The sequence below is a fragment of the Armigeres subalbatus genome, chromosome 3 (genome assembly GCF_024139115.2).
Source record: "Armigeres subalbatus isolate Guangzhou_Male chromosome 3, GZ_Asu_2, whole genome shotgun sequence".
NCBI lineage: Eukaryota > Metazoa > Arthropoda > Insecta > Diptera > Culicidae > Armigeres > Armigeres subalbatus.
The window spans coordinates 270,250,525-270,264,637 of record NC_085141.1 but is presented as its reverse complement, the minus strand read 5'-3'; the positions used below and the strand labels follow the sequence as shown (position 1 = coordinate 270,264,637).

Genomic DNA, 14,113 nt, shown 5'->3' with positions numbered 1-14,113 from the left:
TAATATTTAAAGAGTCTTTAATAAACATAATAAATAAATTGCCCAATATGTGGAAGATTTAGTTCAAAAAATGTATTGGAGGGTAACCACTTCATTCGGTGGGGTTTGATCTCACGAAACCAGTACGCTAGACAGGCGCTTCCCCTACTAAGCTACGAAGAACCTACATCGATGCTGGGTCATTGGCCGCAGGCCATTAGGCCGAATGAGAAGTGATAAGTGAGTAGTGCTAAGTGAGGAAGAAGTAAGACGGTAGATGAAAGAGACTAGAAAGGAGAAGGAAGTAGGAAGAAGGAAAAAGGAGGAAGAAAAAAAGGAAGAAGGAAGATAAAATAATAAAGAAGGAAGAAGGACGAAGAAGGATGAAGGAAGGAGGAAGAAGGAAGAAATATGAAGGAAGAAGAAAGAAGGAAGAAGCCTGAAGGAAGAAGATACAAGGAATAAGCATGAAGGAATAAGAAAGAAGGAAAAAGAAGGAATAAGGAAGAAGAAAGACGGAAGAAGGAAGAAGAATGAACGAATAAGGGTGAAGGAAGAAGGATGAAACAAAGAAGAGCGAAGAAGAAGGAAGAAGAAGAAAGAAAAAAGGAAGGAGGAGAAGAAGCATGAAGGGAGAAGGAAGAAAGGTTAAAGTAAAGGAAAACTTCTTTAAAAAAAACTTCAGGGGAAGGGTCATTTGGCCGAAATCCATTCGGCTGAAAGTCATTTGGCCGAAAGCCAATAGGCCGAACAGACCATTAGGCCAAAACCCATCTGGCCGAAAGGGTCATTTGGCCGAAAGGGTCGTTTGGCCGAATGGGTCATTTGGCTGAACGGGTCGTTTGGCCGAAAGGATCGTTTGGCTGAAAGGGTCGGTTGGCCGAATGGGTCATTTGGCCGAAAAGATCATTTAGCCGAAAGGGTCATTTGGCCGAAAGGGTCATTTGGCCGAAAAAGTCATTGGGCCGAAAGGGTTATTTAGCCGAAAGGGTCATTTGACCGAAATAGTCATTTGGCAGAAAGGGTCATTTGACCGAAAGTGTCATTAGGCTGAAAGGGTCATTTGGCCAAAAAGATCGTTTGTCCGAAAGGGTCGTTTGGCCGAAACGGTCATTTGACCGGAAGGATCATTTGGCCGAAAGGATCATTTAGCCGAAAGGGTCATTTGGCCGAAAGAGTCATTTGGCCGAAAGGGTCGTTTGGCCGAATAGTTCATTTGAAAAGTGAAAAAGTTGGAATGAGAAGAGAGACGTCTCACTTTTCACTCTTAATTTTTCTCTTCTCACTGTAAAAAGTGAGAAGCGCGAAATGAGTATAAGCTACGCATCTCATACTTTGTCCAGCACAGTTTTAAGCGCAAGCACGGTGCTTCCCTAACCGTTATAACCGAGAAAAAAATCTCCATCAAAATTACCTATTGCAAAAGATCCCTTCATTCGATTTTCTGAGCAAAGATACTGGTAAAAAGATGGGATAAAATGATCTCAGTTATATATCCGCTCAGCAAACAAAGAGCAATGTTCGTCAAGGAGAATCATTTTTTCGCAGCTTTTGTCGTAGCAACACCTTCGCAACGTGTAGAAGAACCAAGAACTGTGCTTGTATCCAGTAGAAGCAGAAGTACTAGAACGTTGGTGGCGCTGTAGTCATTTAAATTATTTTGCCAAATTATACTGAAATAATTGACCATAGTTTATGCATCATGTTTAATTGCATGTTTGGTTTCATCACCAACATTAGTTTGACACTTGCAGTAATGCTACTTTAGCTGCCAGCAATCTTATGCCTTTGAATCAACTGGCTATCCGGATCATCATTTAAGGACTTTTTAAATCCAATGTTGTTCCACCTCGCGTTTTCAAGGGCACCATTATCAAAACTGAAGGAACGAGCAGCTGTCATCTTGTTTTTCTACGCATGCTGCGACGCAGCAAAGCAGATATAACAACATATGAGATGAGATAAGACAAATCGAAGCTGAATGCCCTCACACAATTTTCACCACGATTGTTGTGACGAGCAATGCAGTGTGACCATCTCTTTTTGATTATTAATTCAGAGAGAACAAAACAAATAAATCTCAACTATTAATTATCAAATACTTACTCGTTGAGCAGTAGTAATTTGTAATTTGTTTATTTTTATTGGACACGGAAACCTGTTAGTGTGACACTTTGTATCAGGTCAAGGATTCATTCAGTAGTTCATGATTGCATTTATTTGCATAATGTTGTCACGCATTTTTTATGTATAATTCACGTTCACACAAAGGAAATAATTAGATTGACCGATTTTATTTGTTTATGACATTCTTCTTCTTCTTCTTCTTTTTGGCATTACATCCCCATACTGGGACAGAGCCGCCTCGCAGCTTAATGTTCATTAACCTTCTGTCTGTGCTCAAAAAAACTTACGTTGTCTGTGCTCTGGGGTCAAATTGACCCCAAATTGAAATTGCTATAACTTTTTTAATGTTTGGCCAATTTTGAATTTATGGGGCTGTTTCGAAGGATAATTTAATCATCTTTCAGGTCGTTACCAAAGATTTACTTTTGGTGGGCGGGTACGTCGCGGGGAGGGGTTTTAGTGAACAAGGGTATAAAACCAGTGATTTTTCATGATTATTTTACTTATATCCGAAAATCCTACCCTTTTTGAACTGCACCTTTTCAAAAAGGTTATGCAGGAAGGCATGTGCCCTGGCATGAGGCGTTGATAAGTTTAGAACTCGGCCGCCAGGTGGTGGTATATTTGAATTCATTATTTTGGACTACTTAAGATATTGCGATATATAGAATTCTCCTCAGTGTAAATATTCTTATCGCACAAATTTAAAAATTGGAAGACGTACTCATTATGTTAAGCACCGCTTTGTAGTGCTAGACATCCTGAACAATACTGCCGAATACAACTTGAGTGTAGGTATGAGGGATCTCAAGCTAAAGCAATATTTCATATATGCAAGAATATTGCAAGTACGCTAGCGCCGCCTATTTGTAAATTTCCTAATTATTTATTCCGTCAATGACAGTCCATTCCCACCAGACGAACTTTATTAAAGACGTCACCTTTAAAAACTTCAAATTTGTGCGATAAGAATATGTATTAATGAGGAAAATTCCGTATATCGGAATTACTTGAGTAGTCTAAATTAATGAATTCAAATATACCGCCACCTAGCGACCATGCTCTAAACTAATCAATGCCTCATATCAAAGCCTTCCTGCATAACGTTTTTGAAAGGTGCAGTTCAAAATGGGTAGGATTTTCAGATATAAGTAAAATAAGCATGAAAAATCACTGTTTTTGTACCCTTTTTACGAAAACCCCTCCCCACGATGTACCCGATGTACAGTCAATCTTTGGTAACGACCTGAAAGATGATTAAATTATCTTTCGAAACAGCCCCAAAAATCCAAAATTGGCCAAGCAATAAAAAAGTTATAGCAATTTCAATTTGGGGTCAATTTGACCCCAGAGCACAGACAACGTAAGTTTTTTGAAAAAAGTACACTGTAGCGCATACTTTCAAGATTTTTGAAGTGAATTTGCACCTAGGAGACAGATCTCGGCGAGTTTTACCAAACTACCAAAAATTATGATAATCGGTTGAAAATCAAAAAAACGGCAGCCACTCAAAATGGCCTGGGGTCATATTGACCCCAGAGCACAGACAAAAGGTTAAGCACTTCCACAGTTATTAACTACAAGGTTTCTAAGCCAAGTTACCATTTTTGCATTCGTATATCATGAGGCTAACACGATGATACTTTTATGCCCAGGGACGTCGAGACAATTTCCAGTCCGAAAACTGCCTAGACCGGCACCGGGAATTAAACCCAGCCACCCTCAGCATGGTCTTGCTTTGTAGCCTCTTACCGCACGGCTGTTTATGACAATACCGATGATGAAAAATGCCCGACTACTAGCCACACGGCGTAACCAAAAACAAAATACCCGTTTGGAAATGAACGCGATGCTGTGCTTGCCGGCGTTTGTCAAATCGGCGAATTAGAAGTGGTCTTTTCTGACAGCAAAGTGGTTGCGAAAAAGGACAGCTAGATGTCTTATCTCATCTTAGAACAACATGACAAAGATGACAGTTATCCCGACCAGTGGATAGTAACTGATTTATATCAGAACTTGTTATTCTGTTACAGCAGTTTTTATAACAGTTACTGTTACAGCAGTTCTTATAAAACATGTACCATTAGTAGTTAAAATAACAAAAAATGTTACAAAATCTCTTCTACAAAAATATAACTCGATGTGTTGCGAAAAAAGTGGTGAAGATATCTTACAGTATAACAAATTATGTTATTGAAAAAAATATGATTGTCCATAATGTAGGCAATTAACTTTGTTAAGGCTCCCCCAGACCTAAGCGATTTCATCTGAAACTCTGTCGCCAAGCGATAGAATCGCGTCGCGACTATCGCATCGCGCGTGTTTGGAGGAACCTTTAAGCTGGTTCAACTTTGAATGTAGGTTCTATCTACCAAAAATGTAGGCAATAATTTCTCGGTAAAAACAAACATAACACATTATGTTATAATCATGTTATGACGATCATGTAATTTTCTTTCCTCCATCTTTGACAGAGAACTTTTAACAACTTTATTCAAGGGGCAAGAAACTCTAAACTTTGCGATAATATCACTCATTGTCTCGCAATAGTATTTCGTGATATTTCTAGTATCCACGATTTCTGTCAAACAATGAAACGGTTGCTAGTTCGATTGTTATGGCGTTGGTCAGTTAGTTGATGAAACACAGTGCTCCCTCGTATAGGAAACACCTGATTTCTACCTTCTACAGATTCTACAAAACTTTCAAACCGCATTTTATGTTTCTAATACCATCAAACCAAAACGTGGGCCCCAAATATTGCTCAATAAGTAATAGTAATAGAAATAGTTGCTCAGTGATTTTTCAAGAATTTAAAGAAGACTGAAATCATATGTTGTCTAAAACTAGGTGGACTGTATAGACTGGGTGGCGTTGTGTTCTATGTTTTCCCAACCAGGGTTCTTCGATCAATTTACCGTAGATACGACGTAGTTTTTCGCTAGTATTTGTTAGTATTTTTGGATACTGTCGAAAGTTTAGAGTTAGTCGCCCCTTGACTTTATTTCAAGTATTGTTATTTTTAAAACACATTGATATAATTGTGATAAAATTTTGTTATGACTATCTGTTCGGGATTCGATGCTTCTTTGTTGAGATTGGTGTCTCTGAAAATTCCAAACAAAATTAATTTGCATTCTGGACAGTTTCTCCTGTGGTTTCTCCTTAATGCTCAAAGGATAATATATAGGGCACTGCACGGACTGCTTTGTCTCTTTATCAGAACAAAGAAATTAGGAAATAACAAGGCCAGTAAATGTCAAAATTTATGAAGTGCGAAAGAGAAATAAAGATGCAAAGACAATATCCTGATTCCTGATCTCAGATGATATTGCAATGCATTCTATATCTTTCCTATCTGGCATTGAGCTCAATCTAGACGGACACGATTCTTTTTCTATTTCAGGTAGGGTGACCATATGGTATCCTAAAGGAGGACATGTCGTTCAAAAAAAATTGGATTTCCTCCTTTTGTGCTAAAATGTCCTCCTTTTTGCATACTTACAAGAAACAAATCATAATGCAGGCCCTGAATTTCTGATGGGTGTTTTACTTTATCTTGCTGTATGATTTAATAGAAGATATCAAAAAATCTCAAGCAATTTGAATAGAAACAAACATTTGTTATTTCTCGGAATTGCTAGAACGGTACGTTCTCTTGCATATGTTCTCTTCACAACTCCGTGAAGTCTGTTCCAAAATGCTTCAGAGTAATCTACAAAATGTGCCAGACGGACTACAACAGTAAGTCAAAGTTAAATGTTTACTTTTACAGCTATCCTTGATCCATTGTGGACTACATTTGAACCGTTTATTTGAGAAAATGCATATGTAACATTTTTGGCCAAAATGAGATTTTTATATATTCTGAATCCTCGTCTAAAAATACGTATTCTGGCAAAAATCACGGAAAACCGTTTTTTGTCCAGGGATTCATGAAAATTTTTTCGTTTGTTTGAGATACTACATATGTGCACACATTTTGAAGAGCAGGTTTTTGCACTGGAAGTGCCCCAGGGTGTTAAGTTTTGCCAAAGACAGGAATGATTTCGGAAACGTTGCGTTTCTAAAAACTTGTCGTAAGGTGTTCTAGAGAAAACATAAAAAAGTCGCTATCCAGAATGATCATGGCATCGGGTTATGACTTGGTTTGTCACAAGCTATATCAAAGGTCATCGGTACAACTATATAATATTGACGAAATATATAAATTGTTTTAATGGTAAAAAGATAAAATTTCCATAAATAAATCAATATTAGCAATTGATAATTGCTAAATTTGAGCATAATGATGAAACGCGCAAGCATATTGAAACAAAATATAGCCGAAAATTGTTCGTAAATAGTTCGATTTTTCGGGTTTGAAATTTAATTCACTTTCAGATTCACTACACGAAAGTTGAATTTATTTATTATTTACTAGCTGACTCGTCGAATCCGTCGCCTCGCATAAAATAAAATAATTAGCACAAACATTAAACTTTTTATCAATTTTAATCTTCTTTTTTTTCCACATGCTAATTTGGGTCCATTTTCTTGATAAGTTCTCGAGAACCGGAGATATTCCAGGTTTCCCAAGAGTATGTCGGAAATGCAGTTTTTCTTCTGCTTTTAATGCTACATTAGTTTCTACATTAAAGTCATGAGGAATATCTTAAATCGCAAAAACAGTGACTTCTTAAACTTCTAATCCTTTTTGTTGAGATCGAAATGAACGTATCATTTACAATACATTGTCATGTAATAGAAATATTTTCAAGACTTGTATGTTTCTTTTGTCACCAATGTCAACAGACATTTATTAGTAATAGCTTCAAACTTGCTCAAACTCATATCATTATCAGCTTATAACTTGTTACTAACCTCTTGGGGCCATCTTTGAGATTAAATCGTCACTTATAACTAATAGCACTTGGAGAAAACAAGCTTGTTTAATTAATTATACAAAATCTAATTATAATACGACTAGACACAAATACTACACGTAGCAACAATAAACATCAACTTAGAACTCTACACGAGAGAGATCATTACGATCATTCAATATCAAACAGAGCCGTTGAATATCATTGGCACAATAGGGTGAACAATGGTGCGATGATCTCAAACTCTAATAATTTTTATCGGTATAGCTCAATGTTGCGAATAGATCTTTTTTCTGTTAATGCCTATTAGCAGGCGCTATGCTTAATTATATTCAAATAGACGGTTAGTGCATCTACTTGAAACCAATTGAAATTTATTCGAATACAGCGCCGTATGTGCATAGGCCTTCGTGCCACTGTACTCATTTTCGAGATCTGATTGCTCTACCACGTTTCAATTTAGTTCAATTTTTCGATCAATGTCAACTTTCAACGTAGCTTGTTTCTTTTACATTTATCACACCAAAACTAAATGAAAATTGAGTAATAAAATATGAAACAGCGTGATTTTAACACTTCCAAAGTTATTAACTGTGAGAGCTTGCAATGCCAACGATTTCATGAATTTTGATATTATGTGGCATGAATATTATATGCACAGAGACGTCGAAAAACGAGCAATTAGTAATGACTAAGTCTAAGACTCAACCGCGAAGTGTACGTAGGACTTGGAAGTAGGCTGATCTTTAAACTATATTATTGAAACAGCTCTTCAGTAAAATAAGCAGTGGCTCCTAGAAGAACTATTAGCTTTAACTTTGATGAATTTTATTCGCATTGAGCAAAAATAAACAACAACACTTTCTTACCATTTCTTAGAAAATAACAACATAAAATATATTAGTTACTTATTTAAAAAATGCACTTGAAAGCTGTCCAATTTGATTCTGAGTTATAACCGGAAATTGTAATAAAAATATTATGATTTATTCTGAACTCATGTAACTGATTATTTATGTAAATTACATTATGCAAGAGATTTAGACATATTAAGTCACTTTCAAGGCATGTCCATTTCCATGTCTTAAGTCCTTTTCACGGTTATGTATCACGCATTACCTATTGCTCGCTTTTAAATATAATCATATGTATAAGCATACAAGTACATGGAGGCGCATTATTCATTGATACATCAACTTGTGACAAACTGTTTGTGCAAAAAAATGGTTTATAATATTCTGTAAGTAAGAGCCATTTGCATTAAGTTACGATCAAAAACAATCTAGCTAGTGGTCAAGCCCTACTTCAAGTTTCAAATGAGTGATGTCGAAACAAATGTCAAATGTAAATCCTATTTCAACGAATACCCTCCCCAATATCCAACTTTGTGGTATTTATGAGGTTGTTGCTAAGTCGGTGACCTCTCTTAAGTAAGTACAATATGAACATTTACTTCCTTTCCCTAGATAGGGTGAAGATGGGCATGGCCAGGAGTAATAATCCGCATGCTTTTGTTGTTTTTGTCTTAGACTGGAATCAAGGATCATTCCCCTTATTGCTTTCTGATAGCATTCTAGAAGGGGATTTCATCCCAGACCTACTCGTGCCCCCCTCCAGAAAATTTAGAAATTATGAGACCAATCCTACAGAATCTCAGAGATCAGTGCAAATATTATGATTAGGATACAAACCCAAAAACCTCTAGTTTTTGCTAGTTTTTTGGCTGAAGAAGCTAATTTCCAAGGAAATAAGACCTTTTTAAGCCTCGTCTTATCTCATTTAAGGCAAATTCAGTTCTTATTCGTCCAATGCGACAGTCATATCCTTCTACATGACGTTCTAACTTTGATCCAACTAGCAGTGAACAACAGCGATCGGAAATATCACAAAATGCCATGGGATTGCTACTCCTTACAAATTTGCTAATAATTTATTTCAATAACATTAACATCAAAATGACATTTCCCATCACTGGTAAACAAGATATGTAGTTGAAAGGAATTGCGGCGACGATTGTAAAAATCTGTGCCAGAAGAACTGGCGGTGCCAGAGCTCTGGTAATAGTGTGGCACCAGCATTTTTTTTTCTTTTTCTATGATCTCAGCAAATTGGCAACACAAAAAAAAATTGTTTTGGCGTTATTGATTCATTTACAATTTGGCGTCAGTAGTAAGAATTATGATTGGAGGCGTTAATCAGTCAAGCAATAAATCAATAAGAAAAATGCTAGGCAGGTGCAAACATTACGAAATCTGTATTGCATTTTATCGTCCATAAAATGCAAAGGAATCCTCGAATTTATTTAAAAGGTCGCTTGATTTTTTTTGGAATATTTTTCCAAAAACTTTCAGCTCGAAACAAAACTCAAAACAATCGGAAAATCCATTCCCTCGAAAATTACTCCAGTAATTCCTCCGGAATTTCCAGCAAAAACCCTTTCCCCAAATCTTTGACAAAATTTCAGGAATTTCCTTTGGAGTTTCCGAACGAATTCCTAATGCAAAATAAAAATCCTGTGGATATTCCTCAGAAACATCCACAGAAATTGATCAACAGATACCTTCGGAATTTTAGAAATTTCTTCGGAAACACCTTTAGGAATTTGATCGGAAATTTCTTCGGGATATGTTGGCAATCATCCAGAAATTGTTGTGAGAACACCTCCCGGAATTCTCTGATAACTCTTTATTCCTGCAGGAACTATTCCAGAAATTTTGTTGGAAGATTTTTTTCGAGAATTTATTAAAATATGAAATAAGAAATATTAAAGGAATTTTTGAAACAGTTTCTAAAGAAAATTAAAAGAATTTCCTAATGAAATTAACAAATGATTCCTAAAATAATTTCTGAATGACTTTTTGAAACATATCCTCAAAGAATATCCGAAGGTCTTAAGGAATTTCTAATTGAATTTCCGGGGTAATGTTCGAAGGAATTCCTGAAAAATGCGAAAGAATTCGTGAATGAAGTTCTGAAGAAATTTCGTTAGAACTCCAAGATTTTCTTGCTAGAGTTTTGGAAGGTATTTCATAAGCAATACTGGAAGAATTTCTTTGTAAAACTCCGGAAATAATTGAATCATTTGTTTGAGAAACATAAGTCCATTTTACACTATTTCGAGAAAACAACAAAAAACTGTTTTGGAACAAATTTGCACCGAATCTTTCGATTTCTTCGATACAGATCAATAGTTTTTAGCAAAACTCAACACCCTGGGGCACTTTCAGTGCAAAGAATGTGCGCAGTACTCCACAATTGCTCTTCAAAGTACGTGGACATACGTAGTTTCTCAAACAAACGAAATTTTTTCATACATTCCTGAACAAAAATTTTTTTTTTCTTCTTTTTTGCCAGAATATGTATTTTTGGACGAGGATTCAGAATATATAAAAATCTCATTTTGGCCAAAGATGTTACATATGCAGTTTCTCAAACAAACGGTTCAATTGCTCTTAACAAAAGTTGGAAGGAATTCCTAAACCAATTCCCACAGCATTTTCGTAAAGAAACAATGAAAAAAAATCGTAAGGGAATTTCGGAAGGTTTACCTGTAAAAATTTTCGAATTCCCAATGTATTTTCCAACCAAATTTCAAAAGCAATTTCGATGAAATTTCCAAATGAATTACCGAAGATATTCCTAAAAGAATTCGTTAAATAATTTTCGAAAAAATCTCGGGTCTAATTTCCGTAAAAATTCTAAAAACGTAGCATTTCTTAAGAATTTTTTAAAGGTTTTCCTGTAGGAACTTTTGAAAGAACATATTGTTGCATTTTCAGAAGAATTTCTGGATCTATCTCCAAAGTAATTTTGAGAGAATTCACCGAAAGAATCCCTGGAAGAAATTCCGAAGAAATTCTTGGAGGAATTCATGAAAGAGATTCCAACGGATCTACGGGAGCTGAGGGTTTGGATTTACCTGGAAGATTTTCTGAAAGTATTGTCAAAGGAAATTCCGAAGGGGTTTCTAAAGAAAATCTTAGACAAATTTTCAAAAGAAATTCAATTCTTTCAAAGAAATGAAGAATTTATGAAGATATTTTTAGATTCATTTGCGGAGGATTTTTCCTTGAGGAGAGAGAAGAAATTCACGATGGAAATCCTGAAGGAGTTCCTAGGGGAGGATTCTTGAAATATCATCTGGATGATTTTTGAAGTAATTTCCGAAGCAACTCCTGAATTAAATTCCTAAGGAATTCATGTTTTACTACTGTCCAGATTTTCCGATGGGATTCTCGGATAAATTCCTGCCAGAACTCTCGAAAGCATTCTTTCGGATATTCCTACAGGAATTCTTTTAGAAATTTAAAAATTTATATGAAAATTCCAATTGGTATTTGTTTGGAAGTTACATTAGAAATTCTTTCTTTCAAAAATTCGTTTAGAAATTCTTGTCTTGGAGTATTTTCTAACGAAAATTTCAAAGGATTTCCCGAAGAGAGACACGTCTAAAAATCTGGAAGAAATTCTCACATGATTTCCAAATGAAATTTACGAAGGATACACAAAAGAATTTCTAACAAATTTTCTGAAGATATTCCCGAAATAAATTCCGAATGAATTTCAAGTTTCTGTAAAAGTTACTAAAAAAATCCGGACGAATAGCCGAATAAATACCTAAAAGAATTTTTGAAAGAATTCCAGGAGGAAGTTCTGAAGAAATACCTGGGGAAAATTTCGAAGGAATTCTAAGATTCGAAAGGAACTTTTTGGGAGAGCTCAGGCAGAAATCTTAAAATTTAATCCGAAAATTCTTTAAGAAATTTCCAAAGGTATTTTTAAAACAATTTCCATATGTGTTGTAGGTACTGAAAAAATCCTAAAAGAAGAAATTCTCGAATTCCTTCTTTAAATTTTCGAAGAAATATTATAAGGAATTTCCAAAGGAATTTCTGTATTTACCTCCGAAGTAATTTCCGGAGGATTTTCAGAAGAAATCGCAAGAAATTCCGAAATGAATCTTGCAGGAATGTCCAAAGAAATTCTTGCAGAAATTTATGAATGTCGGAAATACATTCAGGATTCAATTTGGAAATTCCGTTAGCAAATTCCCTTACGAATTATTTTGGAAAATTCTTCGGAAATGGCTTCAGAAATACCTACGAAAATTGTTTCAGGAATACCTTCGGAAATTTTTGAAGGTGAAATCCTTCTAAAATTCATTTAGGAAATTTATTTTCGTAAAAACCTTTCGATATTTTTTCGAACATTCCTTCAGAAATTCCCTCGGAAATTATTTTAGGGATTCTTTCGAAAGTTCCTCTACCAATTATTTAGCTTTTGTACACATCGTAGTTGCTAGTCGCGATTGATCGAGGAATAACAAATATGCACAGTAGGGTGGCTCAAAAAACGCTTTTGCAATTTTTTGATGGGCCGCCCTTTTATTCGGTTCTATTTGATGCCCTGATGCTCTTGACAAAATTTCAGCCAAATCGGTCAACGTTTGGGCGGTGCTAAACTCGTTGGAAGTTTATATGGAAAAATGTATGTAGAAACATCCCAAAACAGTGATTTGCAGTTGGACGGCATAATTTACGATCAAGAATCATGATACTCTTTCAGTTCTTGTAGAATTAAATACAGAATGTTATGCTGAAAACCGCGAGAAGATTAGAGTTTATTAGGCAAAGATATTAGAATTTGACTGGAGTGTTGTAGGGGTGAATTTATTTCTTTTCAAAGGTAAAAGAAACGAAATTTGCTCAAACCCCACTTCAGAGAAATGCTAATAACTTAGCCGGGCAAACTCTAATCTTTTCGCGGTTTTCTGCATAACATTCTGTATTAAATTCTTCAAGATCTGAATGAGTATCATAGTTCTTCATCGTAAGTTGTGCCGTCCAACTGCAATTCACTGTTTTTGGATGTTTCTGCATACATTTTTCCATATAAACTTCCAACGAGTTTAGCACCGCCCAAACGTTGACCGATTTGGCAGAAATTTTGTCCAGAGCATCAGGAAATCAAATAGAACTGAATAAGAGGGCGGCCCATCAAAAAAAGTGAAAAAAGTTTTTCCCATACTAATTTGAGCCACCCTAATGCACAGCTCACCAAATGAATAGTTTTCTTGAGACTTGAAAGCTATTCTTTGTCAAATGACTGAGTGCTGTGAAAAGATTTGGATCGGATATTAGAAATTTCAAGAAAAAAGTTAAAGATTCTTAATGGAAATATTCAATTCAAAACTAAAGACAACGCCAAAGACGTTAAAATTTGAAATATTTTTTCGAACGTAAAGTATCTTAATTGTTATTTTTACTTTATTTCCGTGAATTTTGAAGTGACTTCAGTTCTTTACTTTTCTTTATTGTTATTCCTTTATAGATGTTGGGTAATAAAATAAATATTATACCAAAATATTATACATCTAAAGAGTTCTAAAACTTCTAAGCTTAAGGACACTCCTGACGGAATCCAAACTTCAAAGTACTCGCGTTTTCAAGGGCACACCACTCGACAAGGAAGCAACGCACAACATCATTTTTATTATTTCAGCTTTGCTGCTAAAAATGACAGTGACCTTGAATCATGAAACTGCTTAGAATTTTTAGTCAACGCGATTCAAAATGTTTATTTATGAGCACAAATTTATCTAAAAATAATTATGTGCCTATGGAATGTAGACCCAACGTGCAAGAGCTACTATTGGAAATAAGATCGCAAATTTGTAATGTAAACAACAAGACAAGCCAGCAACAAAGACTTAAAAAATCTTTAGAAATAGAGCTGGTAAAGCTGGTATTATGTTCACGAGGCTATCTGCATACCATGGATATCTGGTTCAGCCTTTCTCGTATAATAAGTTATAATAAATTATAGAATCATTCCAAAACCAATAAGTGTTATCGACTCAGCTCGACTCAGCTCAGCTAATTGAGGTGATGTCTGTATGTCTGTATGTGTGTATGTATGTATGTATGTGATTGTGTGTGGGTATACAAAAAATGAGAGATACACTTTTTGGCACTTAGCATTATCCGATTTGATCGCAACAGGTTGCATTCGACGGGGAATGCGGTCTCATTTACGCTAGGTTAAAATTGGCCCTGTAGGATATGGTTCTAGACCAGCGGTTCTCAACCTGGGGTACATGTACCTCTGGGGGTACCTCGAACAAAAATGCGTAATGGCGGATG

The 14,113-nt window shown here is 35.6% G+C and overlaps 1 protein-coding gene across 2 annotated transcripts in view; it reads right to left on the bottom strand.

Annotated features, from left to right (window-relative positions):
• The window catches only part of LOC134224239 (protein aubergine-like), a 34,636-nt gene that overhangs the window by 8,429 nt on the left and 12,094 nt on the right, over window positions 1-14,113 (bottom strand). Inside the window, exon 1 of one of the 2 annotated variants that reach the window (XM_062703558.1) lies at window positions 6,970-7,128. The exons of the other annotated variant lie outside the window; for it this stretch is intronic. Coding sequence (XP_062559542.1) covers window positions 6,970-6,982 — 13 coding nt within the window. The 5' untranslated portion in view covers window positions 6,983-7,128. Of the gene's footprint in view, window positions 1-6,969; window positions 7,129-14,113 lie in introns of those variants that run through there. 2 annotated transcript variants of the gene reach the window in all.